At 42.0% G+C, this 21,955-nt stretch overlaps 1 protein-coding gene across 2 annotated transcripts in view; it reads left to right on the top strand.

Annotated features, from left to right (window-relative positions):
- Positions 1–675: 675 nt before the first annotated feature.
- The window catches only part of FBXO11 (F-box protein 11), a 96,464-nt gene continuing 75,184 nt past the window's right edge, over positions 676–21,955 (top strand). Inside the window, exon 1 of one of the 2 annotated variants that reach the window (XM_070734708.1) lies at positions 676–1,361. In XM_070734708.1, the coding sequence (XP_070590809.1) occupies positions 1,148–1,361 (214 nt within the window). In that variant the 5' untranslated portion in view covers positions 676–1,147. The remainder of the gene's footprint in view (positions 1,362–21,955) is intronic. The other variant, XM_070734709.1, reaches the window with a different exon arrangement.

Below are 21,955 nucleotides of genomic sequence, written 5' to 3'. Positions count from 1 at the left end.
AAACCAAAAAACCCGTTTCAGAACTTAAACCACCCTTTATTTTCTGCTCCACCAGATTCCCCAACTCAGGAACTGATTAATCATTTCCTTGGATAATCATTTATAATAACCGCGTTACTCTATCATCCCATGCTCCTTCGCTTGTTCTTTCTCGAAAAGACGAAACGCTTCTGTTCCTCTGGCAGGAAGACCAATTTTTTTTGGAACTCTTTGTACCTCTGACCCAGATCTAAGACGGGGACCCCCATTTGCTCCCTCCCTTTCCTTGAACGCAGCTCTGGACAAATTAAGGAACATTTCCCACCCACCCCCTGCCCTGAGCCGCCCTCCCGAGCCTTCCCCGCACTTCGTTGGCCTCCCGCTCCTCGGCTTTTTATACAGTCCCCCTTTCTCCGCGGCCTCCTCCCGCCACCCCACCCCGCAGTCTCTCCTCCCACTAGTTTCCTCAGCTTCCTCCCTCCCTTCCTCTCCGCTCCTTTTTTTCCTCTTCTTTTTCTCTCTCCACCTCCTCAATACCTTTACCAGCCACCCCTCGGCCTGAATATACAAGCCTCGCCACCATTGGCCGAGCGGCCTCATCCTTTCCATGCGGGATGCGCGGATTGGGCGAGCCAAAGGCTTGTCGCCTTGCCCGTTGTGAGAGTGTAGTGAGGGGACGGGGAGAGGGAGGGCCTCTTTTTTACCCCTCCTCCTCCTCCTCCTCCCCCTCTCGCTCTGTCTCTCTCTCTCTCTCCCTGGCAGTGTCCATGGCTCCTCCTGCCACGGAGAGGCGACGGGCTTAAGCCGAAGCCGGGCCGGCTGTGGGTGACTCCCTTGAGAGAGACCTTCTTGGGGGGGGGCTGGGGAGGGGTGGGAGGGAGAAGCGCGAGCTCCGGAGCAGGGGGAAGGGGGTCACCGGCGGCACGAGCATCCCCCTCGTTAACCGCCGCCGGCGGAGGAGGAGGAGAGACCCGGGCGGCAACGGGAGGCAGAGAAGGAGGAGGAGGAGGCGCCTGCCTTTTCTCTGAGCGAGCTCTTTCCTCTGGGCCGGTCTCCTCAGCCAGGAAACCTTCCTCCCCCCTCTCCTCCTCCTCCTCCCCCACCTCCCCTCCCCGAGTCTCGTTGCCGGAGGAGCGACCCCCTCTCCTCCCCCCGCCCGAACCGGCAAATGAACTCGGTCCGAGCCGCCAACAGGAGACCCAGGCGAGTGTCCAGGCCGCGCCCGGTGCAGCCGCCGCCGCCGCCACCGCCTCCTCCTGCTCAGCCGCAGCAGCAGCAGCCACTGCAACTGCCGCCGCCGCCTCCACCGCCGCCGCCGCCGGAGAGGAACAACAACAACGCCGTAGCTGCCGCCGCAGCCGCTATCGCCGCTGGGGAACGGGGTAAGAGACGGAGGGAGAGGGAGGGAGGGGCGGCAAGGACAAGGGCGGTAAAGGGGCGCGGGCAGAGGAGAGACGGCCAAGCGGGTGGGGTTCCTTTCTCTTCCCCCCTCTTCCTCACCCGCTCTGCCAGCCCTTAGATACGCTCTCCCCCTCCCGAGGACCTGTTAGGGACACATAGGCCGCGCTTTGTTTGGCTCGGGCCCTGCTCGAGCGTTGGGTTGCCAATAAACTATGGGTTCCTCTCAGGTACTTTTGGGTGGCGGTGGGGGTTGAATAGAGAGAGCAGAGAGCCTCCTCTCGGTTCCCCCCAAGGAGAGAGAAAGGGAGAGTAATAGGAAGAAGAGGCCCGGGTCTTTTTCCCACCTTCTCCCCGGAGGTTTATTTTAGCCGAGGGAGGGGGAAAAAAAAGCTCTCCCCCCGCCGTGTCCGGGACACGGTGTGTATCCCGGTAACTTGTGTTGACATATTTCCTTTTATTCTCTTTAATCATCTCCTCCTCCTCCTCGGCGGCGGCTTTCCCCTCCCTCTTTCTCTCCCCCCCCCCGGTTTTTCTCTCTTTTTGTAATGGTGTCTCATGGAGACAAGAACTGCTCTCTCACCCCCCTCCCTTTCCCCTTCCTCTCTCTCTCTCCCTCGCCCTGCCCCAGTGTTTTTGCTGCGCAGTTTGCATGGCTTTGGTTACCCGGACCCCGAGGAGGGGCGAAAACCCCCCCACGATCCGAGATAGGGAGGGATTCGGAGGGGTGGCGTGAAAGAAAGGAATTGCAGACCCCTCGTCCCTACATAGGCGGCGTTTTTTGTTGGGGTAGATCATCGGCCATTTATTTATCCGCTTCCTTCTTCTTTTCCCCCCTTCTCGCCCCCTTCAGTCTGTCGCACCGCTCTCTCACACTGGCCTAAATAAAAGCCCACAAATATTTGTTCCTGGTGTCTGGCTGCTGCGGGTGGCGGTAGAGAAACCTTCGTTTTTCCGCGTGTGTGAAGGAGGTTTCAGTTCCCTGCTCGTCTGTCGGTCCGGGGCCTAGCATAAAAAAAATATTAAGATTGAGACCCAATTAGACAAGCACCATTGTTTGGGAGAATTGGAAATGTAATCGTGAAAGGGATTCCTGTTTTTCCTTCGTTCTCCTAATAGAAAAGATTTACACGATCCCCGGAAAAAAATGAAATAAACCCCAGATCTGGGTGTCTGGGGGCGGGGGAAAGTGTTGGAAAAGGAGGAGGAGGGCGATCATTTTCTCACTAGGCTGCGTAACTGTTGCCATATTAATTGGCTAGGTTTCTCTCCCAGTGTTGGTGTGCTGTCGTCGCAGGGTTATTTTCTAAAGGAGAAGAACGGGTGGGATCGTAGGAGACATTTTGCATGTATTATCCATTGGCTTGGATTTTTAATTTTTATGCACTGGGTGTCGCACCTTTCTCAGGATAAAAGGAAAATGACCTATGAATTTGGTCGATTAAGAAAACACCTTTAGTTACTGTTGTTAAAGGAATGTCTTTTGTTTGAGTATGTAAGAATAATTTACTAGTGATAAAATGCTAAATTTCAGATGTATGTGGTGATAGAGTATTTTTTCCTCCAAAAAGATGTGAGGGATTGTTAACTCTGAACTTGCTCATAAAGAATCCCAGAATGCTTTTAATTCAGCTCTGCCTGTTCTTCACATTCATCCAATCAAACAACAATGTTGCAGGAACCAGATTATTTTTAGAAGATGTGGGGGGTTTTGTCTAGAGTTTGTATAAAATTTAAAAATAATCTTAATATTAATTACATAATTATTAATATTATAATGTATCATTTGAAACAAAATCACTTCCTTCTTTTGACTGTTATATAGACCTTTTGCTTTTGGATTTATGTAATAATAGTTTCCAAACAGTTTAGCAAATTTTGTGAATAGTAAAAAATACAACTAAAGTAACATTGCATTTCATTTCATTTACTTACTGCTTGACTGAGAATTATAACATAAGTGAAGTAGATGCTAGATTTCAGAAGTAGTATTAAAGCAGTACCTTCTGGAAATTATTTTTCTGTAACACATTAAAATTGGATAATATCATTGTGTTTATGTCAAACATAAATATTCATGCTACAACTAAGACAAAAAGGAGTACATCTAGTTAATCATAGCAGGTCAGATTAAGGAGATTTTATGAAGCTAGATCAATGATCACATAGAAGTGCTATACATTAAGACATTTAATTCATTAATTGAAAAGGTGTTAGAATATCAAATTTATAAAAATATAACTTTAAAGTGCTTCTTCAATAAGATTTTAACCTATCATAATTAAAAGTCTAGCTAATAGCATACTTTTTACAAGTTTTGATTTTCTGATATTTTAAATTCCTACTTAAAATCTTTAAAGCTTTTGGTGTATGTATGTATGTATGTATGTATGTATGTATGTATGTATGTATGTATGTTGGTTGGTTGGTTGGTTGGTTGGTTGGTTGGTTGGTTGGTTGGTTGGTTGTCCATCCAGGCATGAATAAGATTCTTAATGAATGAGACTTAAGTTGTAAAAATGTTACGAATTCAATTTGTAACCTAATAACAGAAAACCTGCCAAGGGAATGGTTGACAGGAATTTTAAGAGAAACCAATCAAATGAAAGAGTAAATGTAAGATACACTTACTAGCATAAATATAATGAGATAAAAAGGAAAATTGCACCCCATGTAAGAAATTAACAAATTTTAAATCTATATCATATCTCATAGTAATGTATTCATGAAAGTTTAAAAAACATGAATTTGGCCTAGAATTTGAGTCTAAAATTTAGATGTTTTTTTGTTTGTTTGGACTGTTGTATTAAACTTGGTTTGAATATTCAAATGACAATTATAATTTCATCATGTAAATGATTTAGTTGACAGGATTGGAATGAAGTACAGTGGTACCTTACCTCTACTTACGAACTTAATTTGTTCCGTGGCCAGGTTCTTGAGTAGAAAGGTTTGTAAGAAGAAGCAATTTTCCCCATAGGAATCAATGTAAAAGCAAATAATGCATGCAAACCCATTAGGAAAGAAATAAAAGCTCGGAATTCGGGTGGGAGGAGGAGGAAGAAGAGGAGGAGGACAGTTGCTGCCGAAGGAAGAAGGTAAGGAGAGGGGAATCAAAAAAATCCAAAACTTTAAGGCTTTAAAAAAAAGGGAATCTGAGGCAGCAAGGAGGAGCACATGCCTCCAATACACTGTGAGGCGTGAGGCTGCCTCCCATTCACTACCTCCCATACACTGGGTGGTGCTGCTGCTACCTGCTGCCTCTTCCTTCCCATGCTGAAGGGCTCCCCTCTCCTCTCGCTCGCTCGCTTTATAGCTGGCGCCTTTCCTTCGCTGTGATGACTCCTTGGCTGCCCAGAGTGAAGGGAGCGTTTCTTTTCTCTGGGCACTGGCAGAGGTTTATTCCTTCTTCTAGCGCCCAGAGAAAGGAAAATGCTTTGTTCGCTCTGGACTGCCCAAGCCTCTTTAAGCGCCACCGAAAGGCTCCTCTGGCAGCCCAAATGGCCGGGATTAAAGGGGGAATGGCAGGAAACTGGCCGGGCATTTGTGCTGCTCTCAAATTTTCTTGGAAAATTTTCCGGTCTCGCGTTCTTAAATAGAAAATGGTTCTTTAGTAGGGGCAAAAAAATCTTGAACACCCGGTTCTTATCTAGAAAAGTTCTTTAGTAGAGGCGTTCTTAAGCAGAGGTACCACTCTATTCCTTCTCAAAAGCATTGAAAAAATAGTGACAATTTAGATTTGGGATGAACATATTCTATCTTGGTAACTTGCATGCACGTATGTATGTATGTATGTATGTATGATGTACGTATGATGTATGTATATGTATATACATAAATGAAGCTATGTGTAAATCTTGAGCATTGTCCAAAGCATAGGTACTTAATTGATAGCATATAGTACTTAATTGATGGTTCTGACTTTTGCTTATTTATTCCAAATTAATTGCTATCTTTCAAATATCCTGAATCACATATTTTGAAATAAGAAAGAATAATAATAGAGGAGGTTTTTTTAAATCCAGATAAATGTAAAAAAAGTTGCTTTGATGGTATTTTGAAGAGTTTTATTTTAGAGATTTAGAGTGCTAAATAAACAACAGTTGTTCAATTTCGCAAAATAATGTCCAAACAACCTAATTTCTCTAAAACTATTAAAAAGTAATAGTTACTTTTGTTAGCTTTTGGATAATATTTTTATTGATTTATATTTTAATATAAATTATAATGTAAAAGATGTTGCCAATAAAAAACAGTAATGCTACAGAAGTGTTGGTTTATGACCTCCATGTTTCAATGCATGTTCTGGCATGCATTTTGATACTCATATAAATAGTTTTTATTTTAGTAAATAATATACATGCTGACACCTGTATCTGCACATGGAGCTGTTCTCAGTTGTGGTAATAGTGAGAATAAAATCTGGATTGGATTTTAATCAGCCATGAATATAGATTTCTTAAAATGTAGTTAGCTCTTCATAAATTAATAGTAAGTAAAGATAATATGTGTGAATCATATGGCTCAATATAGTCTTTGTATTAGTATTGAAAAAATTTAGCCCAGTGCATTTTGTTAATTTTATTGTATGATACAGTATGGTTCATGTGAGTTAATTAATCTGTAAGTGACTATAGAACAATATGATAGAATTTGCAACAGATAAATTAGCATTTCATACATACCTGATAAATCAAAAACGAATCCAGATTTAATTTATGCAAAAAGTTTCGTATTCAATATGTGATGTATTTTCAGTATTAAAAATAATTGTGCAGATACTTACATAAGAATATATGCTGACAGGAGGGTGGAGCTCCAACACCTCTGATGGTGACAGATGTAGTCTTTGACTTTATATTAAGAAATATTAGCAGTGGTACATAAGAGGAAATTCTTCTTCACAGTGTACCAGATATGATATTCATTTCACAATGCTAAAATAAAAGTGAAATAATTAGAAGACAGCACCATGAAGCCAGATATGTACTGATTGAAAAGTATCTACACTAAATAAAGTTTTAATATTATTAATTCATATAAAATGCTTGTGTTTTTTATATTCTCTAATAGCTACAATCACCTATTTGAGGGAGAGGAAACTGCATATATGAATTCAATACAGTGACAATGTATTTTCATAAGGCTTGATGTTATTTGTATATATTTGTCAGAATCTGCACTTTAAAATAAATTTCTGTTTGTGTCATCTATCCTTTCATGAAAAACAGATTTCCTGAATTTATATTTTATTTAAAAAATTAGAATTAAGCAGTATTTTTAACAAGGCTGTATCTGTCTGTCTCTCTCTCTCTCTCTCTTTCTCTCTCTCTCTCACACACACACATACAGACACACACAAACAGAAATAAAATATGTGAAATAAAGCTTTGGTTGTATATATTTTGTTGTACTGTACATGAATCTAGAAAAATAGGGTGTTTTAACAAAGTAATTTGTGAAACTCAGGCAAATTTCTGTTTTTAGATGCTTTGTGAAACTAGCTGGCAAAAAGGTTAGTAACGTCTGTTATATTTTTAGCTTTATGCCAGTCTAGTAGATGCTGCATTTCAATTCCTTGTTCTCATTAAAAAAGTCAACATTCAAATATCTCAAATACTTTTGAGATTGGTGAATGTTTTATTAATTGTTTCAGAATAATTGTTGCTGAATTGTTTTACTATTTATTCCTTGAGTTACTTTACATTATTTTAATATAGACATAAATTGAATTATATGGAAGGGAAACTGAAATTGATAAAATGCTCTGTTTTCATTCACTCAGGGGCCTATTTACCTGTTTCTACCACTAGCTCTAAATCCTATATTCTGATAATGTTAAGTACCTGTACTAGATTTGGAATGAGTCTATTCCCTGTGCCTACATGGACTATGTAGTGCACTACTTTTCAATGGCTTATAAGTGTCATGATTTTATGAATGTAATAGATGAATATTAATGTGTCTTATAACATTGAGGCATCTCTTAAGCCTTATAGGCTATATAAACTGACCATAGACATATAAACAAACAATATATGTAGTTGGCTTCAGATAATGAAATTTTCCATCCCTGTATTCCACAATGATATATTTTCAGTTGCTTTCGTACTTCAAGGATGGATAATACATAGCCTGATTGTAATGATCGTTTTTACATTTTTTTTAAAAAAAAGTTGCTTAGATAGGAACAATCTGTTTTGATTTATTAAAAAAATTCACACCTATTTAATTTAAACCAGAGGTCCCCAACCTTTTTTGCACCAGGGACCGGCTTTAAGCTAGACCAGTTTTCCATGGCCCGGTGGGGGGGGGGGGAGCTAGCTGTCAGCGGCGCCGTAAAAGGGGCGATCAAGAGAGGAATGGGTGAATGAATGGACGGAGGGTGGGAAGGAAGGAAGGAAAGAGGGAAGGGACAGGAACAAAAGAAGGGTGCAAAGGAAGCAAGGAAAGGTGTGAAAGGGGAGAGTAAGAGAGGAAGGAGTGAAAGAAGGGAATGAGGGAGGAAAGAAGGGAGGAAGGAAAAGGAAAGCAAGAAATGGAGGGAGGAAAGGAAGGAAAGAAAGAAAGAAAGAAAGAAAGGGGGAAGGGACAGGAACAGAGGAAGGAAGCAAGGAAACTTATGAAAGGGGAGAGTAAGGGAAGAAGGTAGGAAGGAGAAAGAAAAGAAGAAATAGAGGAAGGGAAGGTAAAAGAGAGAAAGAAAAAGAGCAAGAAAGAAAGCAAGAAAGAGAAAGAAAGAAAGGCAACTTCAAAGAAAGGCTCACTGAGCATCTCTCACTCTCTTTCTATCCCTCTTTCTTTCTTTCTCTTCCTTTCTCTCTCTCCTCTTCCTTTATCTCCCCTCTCTCTCCCTCTCTCTTTCTCTCCCCCCTCTCTCCCCCTTTCCCTCTCTCCCTCTCTTGCTATCTCTCCCCCCTCTCCCTCTCTCTTTCTCCCTCTCCCTCTCTTTCTCTCTCTCCCCCCTCTCTCTTTCTCTCTCTCTCCCCCTCTTTCTCTCTCTTCTTCTCACTTTCTCTCTCTTGTTTTCTTTCTGTCTCTTTTGCTTTCTCTCTCTCTCACTCTTTCTTGTTTTCTTTCTCACGCTCTTTCTCTCTCTTGTTCTCTCTCTTGCTATCTCTTTCTCTCCCCCCCTTTCTCACTCTCTCTTTCTCACTTTCTCTCTATCTTGCTGTCTGTTGCTCTCACTCACTCTCGTTCTCTCTCCGTTCTTCTCAGCGATGACGCGCGCACGCCCTGCCCGCCTCACCTTTGCGAGAGCACTTTCGCCCCGGGCTCTCAGCAAGGGGGTTTGCAGGAGAGGCGGGGCCGGCGAAGGTGATATTGAATGTCGGGGGAGAACGGGCGGTTGCGCGCGCTCCCTATCCCCCTGCTAGCCCACTCGGAATATTCAAAATAAGAAAAGCCTTCGCCGGCAAAGGTTTTTCTTATTTTGAATATTCCGAGTGGGCTAGCAGGGAGATAGGGAGCGCGCGCAACCGCCCGTTCTCCCCCGACATTCAATATCACCTCCGCCGGCCTCCGCTGAGGAAAGCCTTTGCCGGCATTTCCTCTCGGCGTCAAGGAGGCGCAGCGGCGGGCGGAGAGAGGGAAGGGGGGGCAGCGGCGTCCCTCCTGGCCTTGGCGGGCCGCCCAACCCTCCCCACCTCCTGCAAACGCGGCGGGCGGCGGGGGGAGAGCGAGGAGCCGGTTCCGGCGGGCGCGGGGCTTGGCTGGCTGGCGGGGGGAGCGCCGCTGGTGGTGCGGAAAGGCCGAGGGGGCCCTGGCGCCGCGGACCGGCTGAAAAGCCCCAACGGCCCGGTCCCGGTCCGCGGACCGGCGGTTGGGGACCTCTGATTTAAACAATCATTTCTTGTAAATATAAATATCACCCAGCATACAGTTAGCACAATGAATAAATACAGGAATAAAAAAATAAAATGCAATGCAAACTAGGCTTACACTTCATATTGAGACAATGCAGTTTTTAGGTTTAGCTTAGTATAGTATACAATATGTCACATGTGCTAGAATGATCTGTAAATATGTGACTTTGTATGTTGTACAACTTAGCCAATCATGTTTTATTCAATAAACCATACTCAAATAACTTACTGATTAATGTAATTGTATGCCTTCTACTACCAACAGATGGGGATAATTTTCTCTAATATAAAGATTGAAGAGAAGTTACTGTTTCTGCTGAAATGTTGCCACTTTATTAAGTGTATATGTTGTTTGATGTGGAGTGCCCATTATACCTGGTATGTTAGAAAATAGATGTTTAAAATGCAAGGTAAAGGTTTCCTCTATCTAGTTGTAATGGCAGTGCTCATCTCTGTTATTTAGCTGAAAAGCCAATGTTGTCTGAAGCCTTTTACATGGTCCTGTGGCCAGCATAACTATTCAACAAGGGGCACAGAATGCTATTAGCTTCCCACCACAATGGTACTTACTTATCTACTCACATTTTTGTATGCTTTCAAACCTTTAGATGGGCAGGAGCTGAGACAAGCAAAAGGAGTTCATCCTGTCACACGTGCTTGGGTCTCAAACCTGGGCTTTCAGCATTCCAGCTGACCAGCTCAGCATCTTTAATCGTTGAGCAATCTGTAGATGATAACTCATGTTCATACAAAATTTGAAACAACAAAGTAATTGTTAAAGTTATTATAGAGCCAATTTTCAGTATTTTGGTGTGGCAGATCATTTTTCCCAGTTTCTGTGGTTTGGGGTACCAAGAATAATAGAAGGTTTTTATCTATTTCATTTATATAAACATCTAGTTTATGAGCCATAATCTCATGCACCTTAACTATAGCAATAAAGACAATAAAACAACTGCAATAAAAACTATCACGGGGGGAAAAACACACTCCCAAATATCAACCAACAGCTTTAGTGGGCTCCAACCTCAGTCAATTCTACTCCAACATTGGGCTGGGCATTTTAGAAAGCAAAGCGGGTAGGTACCCGCCAGACCACAGTGGGAAGGATGTACCAAAGAACAGGAGCAATTGTCAAGAAAACACATTGTGTAGATACCATTAGATGGCAACATTTAATGAAAGGGACCTGGAGTATGCCTATTGAATCTGACCTGGCAGGGCAAATACCTTGAGGGAAGGGAGTCAAGAAAAACCTGCATTGTTCACTGAAGATCTTTCATTTTTGCTTTCAACAAATTCCAGAATATATGTACATTTGGCTCACCTGAAACTGAGTGCCCAACAGTTATAGTTCTCCAGGGAAATTTTATCCCATTAGTGATGTTACTATGGAACCTAAACTTTCCAAATAATTTCTTTCCCAGAAATTTGAAATTCACTTACCTTGCCCAATTTGTAATATGTAAAGGTTCTGTATTATCTATTTAAATTAATTGATCATAAAGTTTTAGTAAAATATACCCTGAATTAGAAAATGAATATTTGATTTAAGAAAACTAATTTTAAAGATTATACGAATGCATATGTTTTATCTGGTTTTATTGCTTTTCTTTAGAGAGTAAAAGATCCAACTTTTACTGAAAAACATTTAGTATTTGAATTTGTGGTTTTTAAAAATGAACTCTTAAGCAATTGTTTTGACGTCATTACTTAAGGAGTCAAAGAAATATGTACTGTATTTCTATTCCAGATGCTGTGAGAATACAACAGTATATAAAACCAACTAGGTCTGATGAACACAATGCAAAGGCTTTATAGTATATGAAAAGAAAATATGTTGTAGTCATAAAGTTTATTAACACCTTTTGATAATTATAGTATAATATAGTATCTTAAATTCCAGTTGCAACTTAGATTGTGTTGAATACACTGAAATTTACTTCAGTTAATGTGTATGATTGCATATGGTGCTCCCTCACTATAATTGCCTTTTTTAGAAACATTTGGGTACTTGTTTGAAATATTCTCTAACTTTTGGTTAGTCTTTCTTCCAATTATGCGTAGCTTGCACTGATTGTAGGAAAGTTGAAAGAGTGTATGGAATGGAAGATATGTGATAGAAGCATAAATTATGCCCGATTTGGAAGACACATACAACTCTCTTCAAAATATTTCAGAATGTAAAAGATACATAGATAAGTAATAAGTATTTATTAGCAAATAAATAAACACCTGCACAAGACATCTGTTTGATAAGCTTCTGGATATGATACTGTTGTACCCTTGGGCCTTTGGGCCTCTATAAATGTAACTCCCATGAAACAAAAAGGTTTTACTAAAGTAGCATTAAGAATATATGTGAAAAATACACAATATTATCTGGCAACAGTGCAAAAGTACTGTGCTTAGGAGATGGTGGCAGGTAATATAGGCTTTATTAATTGAAATTTGGATTTTATATCCTATATGATTAAGAAAAAAATATAGCTTATTTTTCCGGCACCAATATGTTACTCAGGGTGCCTAATAAAAATTTGAGCTACCTGTATTTATGCTTTTTTAATATATTTGGTAAATAGAATGCTGATTCCCAGCAACTAATACATAAGAGGCCATTAGAATCCAAGATTTAGAGTTGTGTCAAAATAATGAAAGCAGTGTAAGCCCCCATGCCTTTTTTGTGTGCTTTTTGTTGTAGACACACCCCAAAGGGTGGAACTGCTTTCATTGTTTTGACAAAAGTAGCAGAAGATTGCAGATGCCACTATTGAATGCTTTGATTTTCAATAATCACATAATATTATTTGATTTGATTATTTGAGTAATATTTAGAACAAGACTGCATAAAGGAAATTCATGTTTTTCTTTATGAAACTTATCAAATTTTCCCCAATCTGGTAACTTTCTAAAATGTTGAGTTTAATGAAGTTAGCTAAGGATAAAGTTTAATGTATCTACCATAGTTCCCTCTAAGCTGAGCAGTGAGCAATCGCTCACTTAAAAATCATCATCAACTCAGAGTTTTTCAAACCTGCCCAGAAGCCGAGAGGGAAAGAGTGAGAGGGAAGGAGAGAGAGAGGAAGAGAGGAAGAGAGAGAAACAGATAGAAAAAAGAGAGGAAGGAAAAGAGAAAGAAAAAGAATGGGAGTAAGGAAGAGAGAAAGAAAATCAAAATCTAGTTTGAAACTAGCTCAACTATTTAAGTGGCATTTTGATATTGATAGAGTTGCCCTATTATGAGCTCACTGTTATAGACACACAGTACAGTATTTTATTTTGAAATTCTCTGAGGCAAAACAGGGTGGGTTTTTTGTTTGTTTGTTTGTTTATTTATTTAATATTTCTGTGTCGCCCAGTCCCGAAGGGACTGCCGCGCAGACACTATACTTTTCCACCCACCCCCCCAAAAAAATTAGAGGGAACACTGGTATCTACTGGATTTTTAAAATTTGCATCTACTACCCTGTCAGGGCTTTTGTATCTAGTTGACAAAATACTGATTTAAAGCTCTGACAAATCAGGATGTTTGACTTTTTGATCTCCCTCAGTAAATATAAAAACTTAACAGTGAAGTGGAAATTGCCTTCATAAATATGTCTGGAGATTTTCAACCATCCAGTTCATGGTTGTCACAAACGTTTTTCAAGAGGCAATTGTACTTCCTTTGTTTTCCCTTTTTTTCTCCCCCTCCCCAATACATTTTATTTGTTTTTGCCTTTCAATGTCTTTTTTGTCGTTTCATGTTATGAGCATTTGCTTTCTGAATTTCATACGTCCATGCAATATTCTTAACAATATTTCTTGTTTTTTAACAAAATTACAATACAGTGATCCCCCGGGTATTGCGCTCCCGATGATTGCGAAACGGCTATATGGCGATTTTTGAACCCGGAAGTAAAAACACCATCTGCGCATGCGCACCCTTTTTTTCTATGGGCACGCATGCGTAGATGGCGCCGGGCAGATCAGCTGCTGGGCGGCTTCCCTGGGTCTTCCCCCGTTCGCCGCTCGCCCGCCTGCCCTTCGCCCGGCCACCCGCCGTTCGCCCGGCTCGCCCGCGGTTCGCCCGGCCACCCGCCGTTCGCTCGCTGCTCGCCCGGCCACCCGGGTTCGTTTGGCTTCGGGACATGCCGGTGGCGACGTTTTAAAACAGCCGCGCGGTTTACCAACTGAGTCCCGAAGTCAAAGGCGAACGTGGGCGTGGGCGGCGGGGAAACCCCAATCTTCGGCTCCTCGCTGCTGGGAAGTAAAAACACCATCTGCGCATGCGCAGATGGTGTTTTTACTTCCGCAGCGCTACTTCGCGAAAACCCGCTCGTTGCGGGGGGTCCTGGAACGGAACCCTCGCAATGATCGGGGGATCACTGTATTATCATTTCATTTTCAATACCTCTCACATTTCTCTCACTACTAATTTATACATTTTTCTTTTCCTTTATCACTGTACTGTACTGAAGAAGGTTTTTTTTAATAGCTCTAACCAGGGGATAAAATAAAGCTGACCAAACTAAGCATGCTATCTAGATGAATATCTGATAAGCAGTTTCTTTTCTCTATTTTCCTCCCTGAAAACTAAGGTGCATTTTATACTCCGGTGCGTCTTATGCTCTGAAAAATATTGGTAGTATTTAAGTATTTAATTTCCCACTCTACTGACTAGTATAAATGGGATGACAATTTTGTTGGTCAAAATTGTACCAACAATTTTACATTAAGGTGATATGCCAAGAGGCTCAGCAGAAACTATATAATTTGAGATTTCAGTGCTATTACTCCTTTCCTCATTGCCTCTTATTACCTGTAAGCAGCTTCAAAAACTTTCTCCTTCCCTGTGGCTGCAACAGCGGCGGCTTCCCTTCGAGTAGCAACAGCGCCGGGAACGTCACATGATGAAGGGAAGCCGCCGGAGCCATCTCAGCAGTTGCTGCCGCTCCAGCAGCTTCCCTTCATTACGTGACGTCCCGGCGCTGTTGCTACTGGAAGGGAAGCCGCTGCTGTTGCAGCCACAGGGAAGGAGAAAGTTTTTGAAGCTGCTTACAGGTAATAAAAAGAAGCAATGAGGAAAAGAGCCCCCCAAAGCTGCCGGGATTGCAGCAGCCCCCACCTTTCCTGCAGCTTGGAGTACCGAATTTATTTCTCCCATTGGAAATAAAGAAAATAGATTTAATTGGTTCCCAGCGAGTTAACAGGGGCTGGGAACCAATTAAATCCATTTCCATTATTTCCTATGGGATAAATAAATTCGGTACTCGACCAAATCGGTTCTCGACCACACTTCTGGAACGAATTGTGGTCGAGTACCGAGGTACCATGTATATAAAGGACACACCTAGATTTTAGAGGTGGAAAACAAGGAAAAAAGTATTCTGAACCAAATGGTGTAGTGATATATTATTTAATAAAATAAAATATTTTTAATAAAATAGAATATTTTTTACAAACATGTATACTTTTTACAACCATGTACACTTTTTACAAACTTAAAGCTTGACAGCCCTCAGAACTTTAGCCAGGTCCCAAATGGAAAATGTACAGCAAAGGAACGAGGAAGGGAAGAGAGGAGTAAAAAGAAAGAAGAAAGAAAGAGGAGGAGGAAAAAAGAAAAAAGGGGAGAAGAAAATTAGGAGAGGGGGGCAGGAGAGGTTAGTAGGAAAGAGGAGAAGGAGAGAGAGCGGTAGGTTTAAAATGAGAAAGAAGAAGGTAGGAAGAGAGAAAGAAGGCTGTAGTAAATAGGAAGGGAGGATGGTTAAAAAAAGGCAAACTTGAACTAACAAAGCAATAAGATAAATATAGAATATATATGTAAATATTTTGTAAAAGAATAAAATGAAATGATAAATATGTGAAAATGGGAATAAAAATATTCCCATATGGGAATAAAAATAAAAACCTTTTTCTTAAAAAAATACAGAGCCCTACTATTTGGACTATCCTCAGCGCCCAGGACTTTCACCAAAGTACTGGGGGCAATAGCAGCACATCTCAGAACAATCCCAACGTGCCTCCGATGTTACCTGGACAAAGTATTGCTATAGTTCACTTTACCTCCCAGGGCAATGACGGATTTACAATCTGGACCTTACAGGATCGCGGGTTTTCTGTAAACTTTGATAAGAGTCATCTGACTCCTACCAATTGACTGCTGCACCCGGGAGCAGTCATAGATACCAGGGCATGCAAGGTCTACCTGTCACAAGAGGTACCAGGGCATGCAAGGTCTACCTGTCACAGGTCAGCATAAAAGAGTTGGTGGGGCACATTCTGACAACCTGAACAGTAACGCTGGATCTTTTCTCGCAGCTCCTGGGCAAAATGGTGTTCTGTATATCAATTGTGCCATGGGCACACCTTCATGCAAGGACCTCGCAGTTGTTCCTCCTGCCCTACCAAAGATCAGACAGAAACAATACGAAGATCAAGGTTCAGGTCCCACCAAGGGTACTGCAATCCCTTCAATGGTGGAGGTTGCAGGCCACAACCAGGGGATGTTCCTTTAAGGAGCCCAACTGCCTGACCATTTAATTTAATTTAATAATTTATTAGATTTGCATGCCACCCCTCTCCGAGGACTCGGAGCAGCTCACAACATTACCTCAGGTGCCAGCCTATTTGGTTGAAGGGCCTACTGCCAGTCCCAGATAGCACAAGGACAGTGTACCAGGCGGATCTCAGGAACAACATCATCAACTGGCTGGAACTAAGGGAAGCTCATCTAGCCCTCAGAAGGTTCCTGGAGATTATAATGCGACATCATATACTCATTCTGATGGACAATGTAGCCATCAAAGTCCATATAAACAGTCAAGGGGGGACCCACTCCAGAGTACTCATGTAGGAGGCAAGACTATTAGTGATCTCGGCAGGGAGACACCACCTCTCTGTCAGAGTGGAACACATCTCAGGGACAGCAAATGTGCAGGTGTATTGGCTCAGCAGTACCATGGTTGACCACTCAGAGTGGTCTACAACCAGACCTGTTCAGGAAATTGTCAAGAAGATTTGGAAACCCAATTCTGGATCTCTTTGCTTCCCAAGCAAACACTCAGTTGCCAATGTTCTACTCCAGTTCCCAACGCCGGGACAGAAAGAGCCAATGCTATCTGCAACTCGTGGCCCTGGGGACTGTTATATGCCTTTCCTCCACTTCCACTAATTCCAAGAGTAATCAAGAAAGTGATCTAGGAGAAGGCAGAGATACTACTCATAGCCTCCCACTGGCCCAGACTTTTGTGGTATGCACACTTGGTCAGTCTGTCAATATCTAGGCCATGGAGAATCCCTCAAGACAGAATATCCCTCAATCAGGAAGCCCTACTTCACCCAGAACCACAATGGCTATAGCTGACCATTTGGCATTTGAGCAGAAGTTGTGAGTCAACTCAATTCTTCCAGCAAAGTCATACAGACAATCCAGGCTTGCAGGAGGCCCTCAACCAACAGAATTTATGACGCCATGTGGAGAACCACCTGCGGTTGGTGCTCCAAAGGCCATATTGTACCTATCAAGGTATTGGTGACACAAATCCTGAAAACAGGCCTTTACCCAGAAGGACTGGATAAAGGCCTGTCCCCCCGATACTATTCATAGGCGAGTAGCAGCTCTAGCCTCAGTATTGGGCTGTGGGAATTTGGAGTTTCTCTCACTACATTGTTTGGTGCGTAGCTTTATTAGAGGCGCAACCAATCAAAGCCTTCAGTGATACACAAGTATCCCATCTAGGACCTGCCTAAAGTTCTAAGGGCAGTCATGTCAGAGCTGTTTGAGCCATTATGATCTACCAGCCTATGTTTCCTCACACTCAAGGTGTCCTTCCTTGTAGCTATCACTTCAGCCAGATGGATATCTGAGCTGGTAGCCCTCTCTATAAGAGAGGACTTTTGCATATTTCATCAAAATAGGGTGGTTCTGCGATTAGAGCCCACTTTCTTCTCCAAGTGAACTTTTCGCTACACAGGTAAAGGAAATAATCTTACCAGGTTTCTGTCAAAAACCAAACCATAACCTGGAGAAAAAAGTGGCACTCCTTGGACATTAGGAGGGCTATACATATCTATCTAAAGAGAACAGCCTCTATTGGAAAGACAGAATCACTATTTGTATCAATCCGACCAGCACATGGGGCAGCAAAGTCACATCATCAATCATAGGCTGAGGGATACGGGCATGTATCACTAACACCTGGAAAGATTCAGGTGCTCCTGTTCTCCAGGTGAGTGACAACTCATTTGACTAGAAGTGCGGCCATGAATACACAGAATACACAGGCCTCTATCAAGGTCTCTATCAAGGACATCTGTATGACAGTGACGTGGTCTTCTCCAAACCCGTTCATAAACACTACAAGTTGGATGTATTTGCCTCAGCGGAAGCTGTTTTTAGCAGATTAGTACTTCAAAAAGTATATACAGAATTGGGTACGCAGAACCAGACTGCTACCCACCTTTAGGACAGCCGGCTTTGGTATGTCCCTTTCCTTGGATTCTTGATTCAACACACTGGGGAACAGGCATTGGTTCTGACACATTCCTTGATGTGCTGAGAGAGAATCCAATCCCACCCTGGCAACCCATTTGGTCCAGGAGTGATCAGAATCAGCACCGAGAAAAAAGTCACTCACTATACCTTCATCAAAACCTGGGATGCTCTAGCAGAGAAGTGGGACCAAAGATCTGATTGATTCAAGGCTATAAGCAGAGGAAGCAGCGTTAACCCTTTCCTTGGATTTTCTATCATCACACCAGGAAGGGTTGCGTAAGATGAGACCAATGCCCTTTTTCAAGCCTTTTCCTAGTTTTTGAAAATTACACCATTTGAAATTTATAGTTTGGATAGTGTTAGGTTAGACAATGATACAGAAAAAGCTAGGGCAGTTTCTTCGGTAAACCTAAGATGCTAATCTTATATGATCAATCAGTCTATTTATATAATGCAGGTAGTCATTATTAACCACTTGTTCAGTGTCTAAAGTTGCAGTGGTGCTGAACAGGGGATACTCGTGACCAGCTGTTGCAGCAATCCCCACGGACCCTTCATTGTAATTTTGGCACTTACAATGGTTGCAGCATCCCACAATCATGTGATCACCATTTGCCACATTCCCTGCCAGCTTCTCAGAAGCAAAGTCAATTGCCATCGTAACCCAAGGACCGACTTCTCTATGCTCCATTGTGTGTTTAACATTCGTGTATTCTGTTTGACAGTACCAAGTTTAAATCTATGTGATTTGCAGGAAGTATCTTATCTGTCTTTTTCTACAGTTAATAAAAAAATTGTATCCAGTAATTGCCAATGACTGAATTTCATTATTGTCAGAATGGATCCATTTAAGGACTTCTTTATTTTAACTGTAATTTTATTTTAACTTCAATAAACTAGTGGTAGGCTGATATTATCCCTTTCCTTAAGAGAGAAATCTAAAATCTTTGGAGCTTGCTGTTAAATGCAGCACATGCTCAGTAGAGCATACATGGAAAATAACTCTTCAGTTATTTAATAGGTTTTAAGTTTTCATAAATTATAGAAGTGTGATTAAAAAAATTAATATTTTTCTTGAAGTCTTCAAAGGAGCAGCGTGGTGGCCTCGTGATGGAGATGCTTAACTCAGAAAGTTGAGAGTTCAATGCTAGGTAGCAGCAAATGCTTCTCTCCTAAGGTGCAATGAAAAAAATACACTGTGAACTCCACATGGCATCAGGAAGGGCTACCAACCAGTAAATGCTCAGCTCCAACCAGTCACCCTGATACTACCCTGAATTAAAGGATTACAGGATTGTAAAAATGAAGACTTGAAAAGAATTATTATTAGCACCAAACTCAGTCCTGACAAGACAGAGTGGCTGTGGGTTCTGCCTCCCAAGAACACCTCCATCCATTTGTCCATTACACCGGGGGGGGGGGGGGGGGATTTTGACACACACACCCCAGAGAGGGTCCACAACTTGGGTGTCTTCGATCTACAGCTGACATTGGACCATCATCTTTCCTGTGACGAGGGGGGCGTTTGCCCAGGTTTGCCAGTTGCGGCCCTATCTGGACAGGGAGTCTCTACTGACAGTCACTCATGCCCTTATCACCTCGAGGTTCGACTATTGCAATGCTTTCTACGTGGGGCTACCTCTGAAGAGCGTTCAGAAACTGCAAATTGTGCAGAATGAAGTCGCGCGAGCAGTCGTGGGCTTGCCCAGACATGCACACATCTCTCCAAAACTCTGCAGACTGCATTGGCTGCCAGTTGGTTTCCAGACACAATTCAAAGTGTTGGTTATGACCTATAAAGCCCTACATGGCATCGGACCAGAATATTTACGGGACCGCCTTCTGTTGCATGAGCCCCAGCGACCAGTCAGGTCTCACAGAGTCAGCCTTCTCCAGGTCCTGTCAATTAGACAATGTCCAAAATATATCTCCTTCTCCCTCTCTCTCTTTCAGCGAGGGGGCTGCGAGAGCACTTTCTCCGAGTTCTTCGGAAACACCTGCCCTGCCTCTACTGCAGCCCCCTTGCTGAAAGCTCGGGAGGAAAGCGCTCCCAGCGAAGGGGCTGCGAGAGGGGTGGGGCGGGCATTCCCGAAGCGCAGGGAGAAAACTCGCAGCCCCCTGGCTGGGAGCGCAGGAGGCAGAGGAGGAGGAGAGGGGGCGGATTGGGTGGGCGGGGGGTGGGGAGGCAGGGGCGGCTGCGGCTCCCTTTCCTTTTACTGCTGGTGCCTCCCCGCCCCCCCCCCGCGAGCTGGCAGGGGGATGGGGAGCGCGCACCCGTGGAAAAGGGCACTCTCGGAGGTATTTGGGGGTGCGCGCCTGCTCACAGGCGCAGCTTACGGGGAACGGTGCTTCAGAGTAAAGATTTAACTATTGATTCTTCCACAATGCTTCCATCTAATACTTCTTGGCAGTTTTATATTGCGTCCCTCCACAGCTGCCACTTGATTCTGAGAAGAGACATACAGTTGGTTTAAGGATTTGGAAGTATGTGCTAAATGTGCACCCATGTGCATTCCAAAGCACGTTTTCCTCCTTTGAATCCAAAGTCCAATCCAGTCCTAGTATTGTGAGTAATTAGAGCGATGCAACACTTTGCTTCTTTAAAAAACAGTGTTAGTTTAAAAAAGTAACCCCAGCATTGGGTATATATAGAATGTACAAAACTCTCTTGAGTAAAGCCCTTTCTGATGTTCCCTACTCATTGAGAATTCAGTGTTCTTCTTGAGTTTTGTACCAAATTTGAGACAAAATTAAATTTCATTTTATATTGTTTCAAAGATTTCACTATTCAGATATTGATGTTGTTTTCCTTCAAGCCACAGTAATTTAAAGCCAATAAAGCTGCAGGAATGAGCTCTTTTTTTGTTGAAAAAAACATGGAGTTTACTGAAGGGAGAAAAGAGGAGTAAGAATTGGGAATAATTCTTACTAGTAGGTAGGGCTGCATTGCTGCCAACTAGTAGGTAGGGCTAACTGCTGTTTTTTAATTCTGAGAAAGAGTTCATGCTTTCCTTTTCAAAGAGGTTGCCAAAAGCAAAAGTTGGTATAGGCATTACTAAAAACCCAGCCAAAGCCACAGAAATGTATTTTACTGAGGTGGTGCTGGTTAATTGTAGATATTAAGACTGTTAAATTGAAAAAAAAGGTTGCTATTTCTTTGCTGAAATCTTAATTATGCAAACAAGCTGAAAAAATCCTATTTAGCTGTTGCTTTCATTGTTTATTATACAAAATTACTAAAATAGTAATATTGAACATTTAACTACTAAGCTGCTTACTGTTAGGTTGTTGTCTGACGTAATTATTTAATATGTTGGTGTACTTGTCACTGGCTTGAAAAAAATTAAAAGTGAAAGGATGAAATACAAATATTATTTTTCAGTCAAAGTTGGAGTTTAACAACTATATTGAATTATAATTGAATAATGTGATCATTCTGTATTTATATATTTAACAAGCTGCTGCTTTACTTTTTAATGTATAATTTAATTTACACATTGATATTATGGAATCGTGTTAGAAATAATTTATACATGACATAGGCATTGGATATTTCCTGCTGTGATGAATTGCTAGCATATATAATATACTAGCATTTGTCTAGTATTTTAAATCTACATTATTGGTATTATGTGTATTATTAATTTCTCTCTGCCATTATGGAATCAGATATTGGGTGACATGTTCATCATCAGTCCTTGTCCTATAAAACGTTTAGCTATATGTAAAAAGTCAGTATCATGAGTAGCTCAAACTGTATAGCATATTGGCTAGATTGTTCTCCTTTTCTGTTAGTATTTTCTTAGAGAAAGATACAGAAATCCCAACCCTTAATAAGGATTGGAATTTTCATTGTTTATGATGTGGTCGCTAGGTGAAACAGCACATGATCAAATGGCATAACTGTGGCAACTTGGTAGGTCATTAGACTAGGACTATGCTATTGTTAGATTAGGGTCTCATGCTTTTCTAACCTGTTGTACTTGCCTCCCACTATAACTCTCCCCACACTCACCTATCTCCACCAATCTCTGCTCTTTTACAGCAGCTGCCTGGCAAGGGCAAGACTGCACATGCTTTATCAATTGTAAATGCAGATAGGCTGCTAAGTGCCTGAATTTTGATTATACATTTACTGGGGCACTGGATTGGCTGCAGCTTGGAGGACCAGTTGTAATTTTGAACCATCACTGAAGGAATAGTTGTTAAGTGAACTCTGTATATACTGAAAATT

Source organism: Erythrolamprus reginae, chromosome 1 (assembly GCF_031021105.1).
Source record: "Erythrolamprus reginae isolate rEryReg1 chromosome 1, rEryReg1.hap1, whole genome shotgun sequence".
NCBI lineage: Eukaryota > Metazoa > Chordata > Lepidosauria > Squamata > Dipsadidae > Erythrolamprus > Erythrolamprus reginae.
This window is presented reverse-complemented; position numbering and strand designations above follow the sequence as displayed.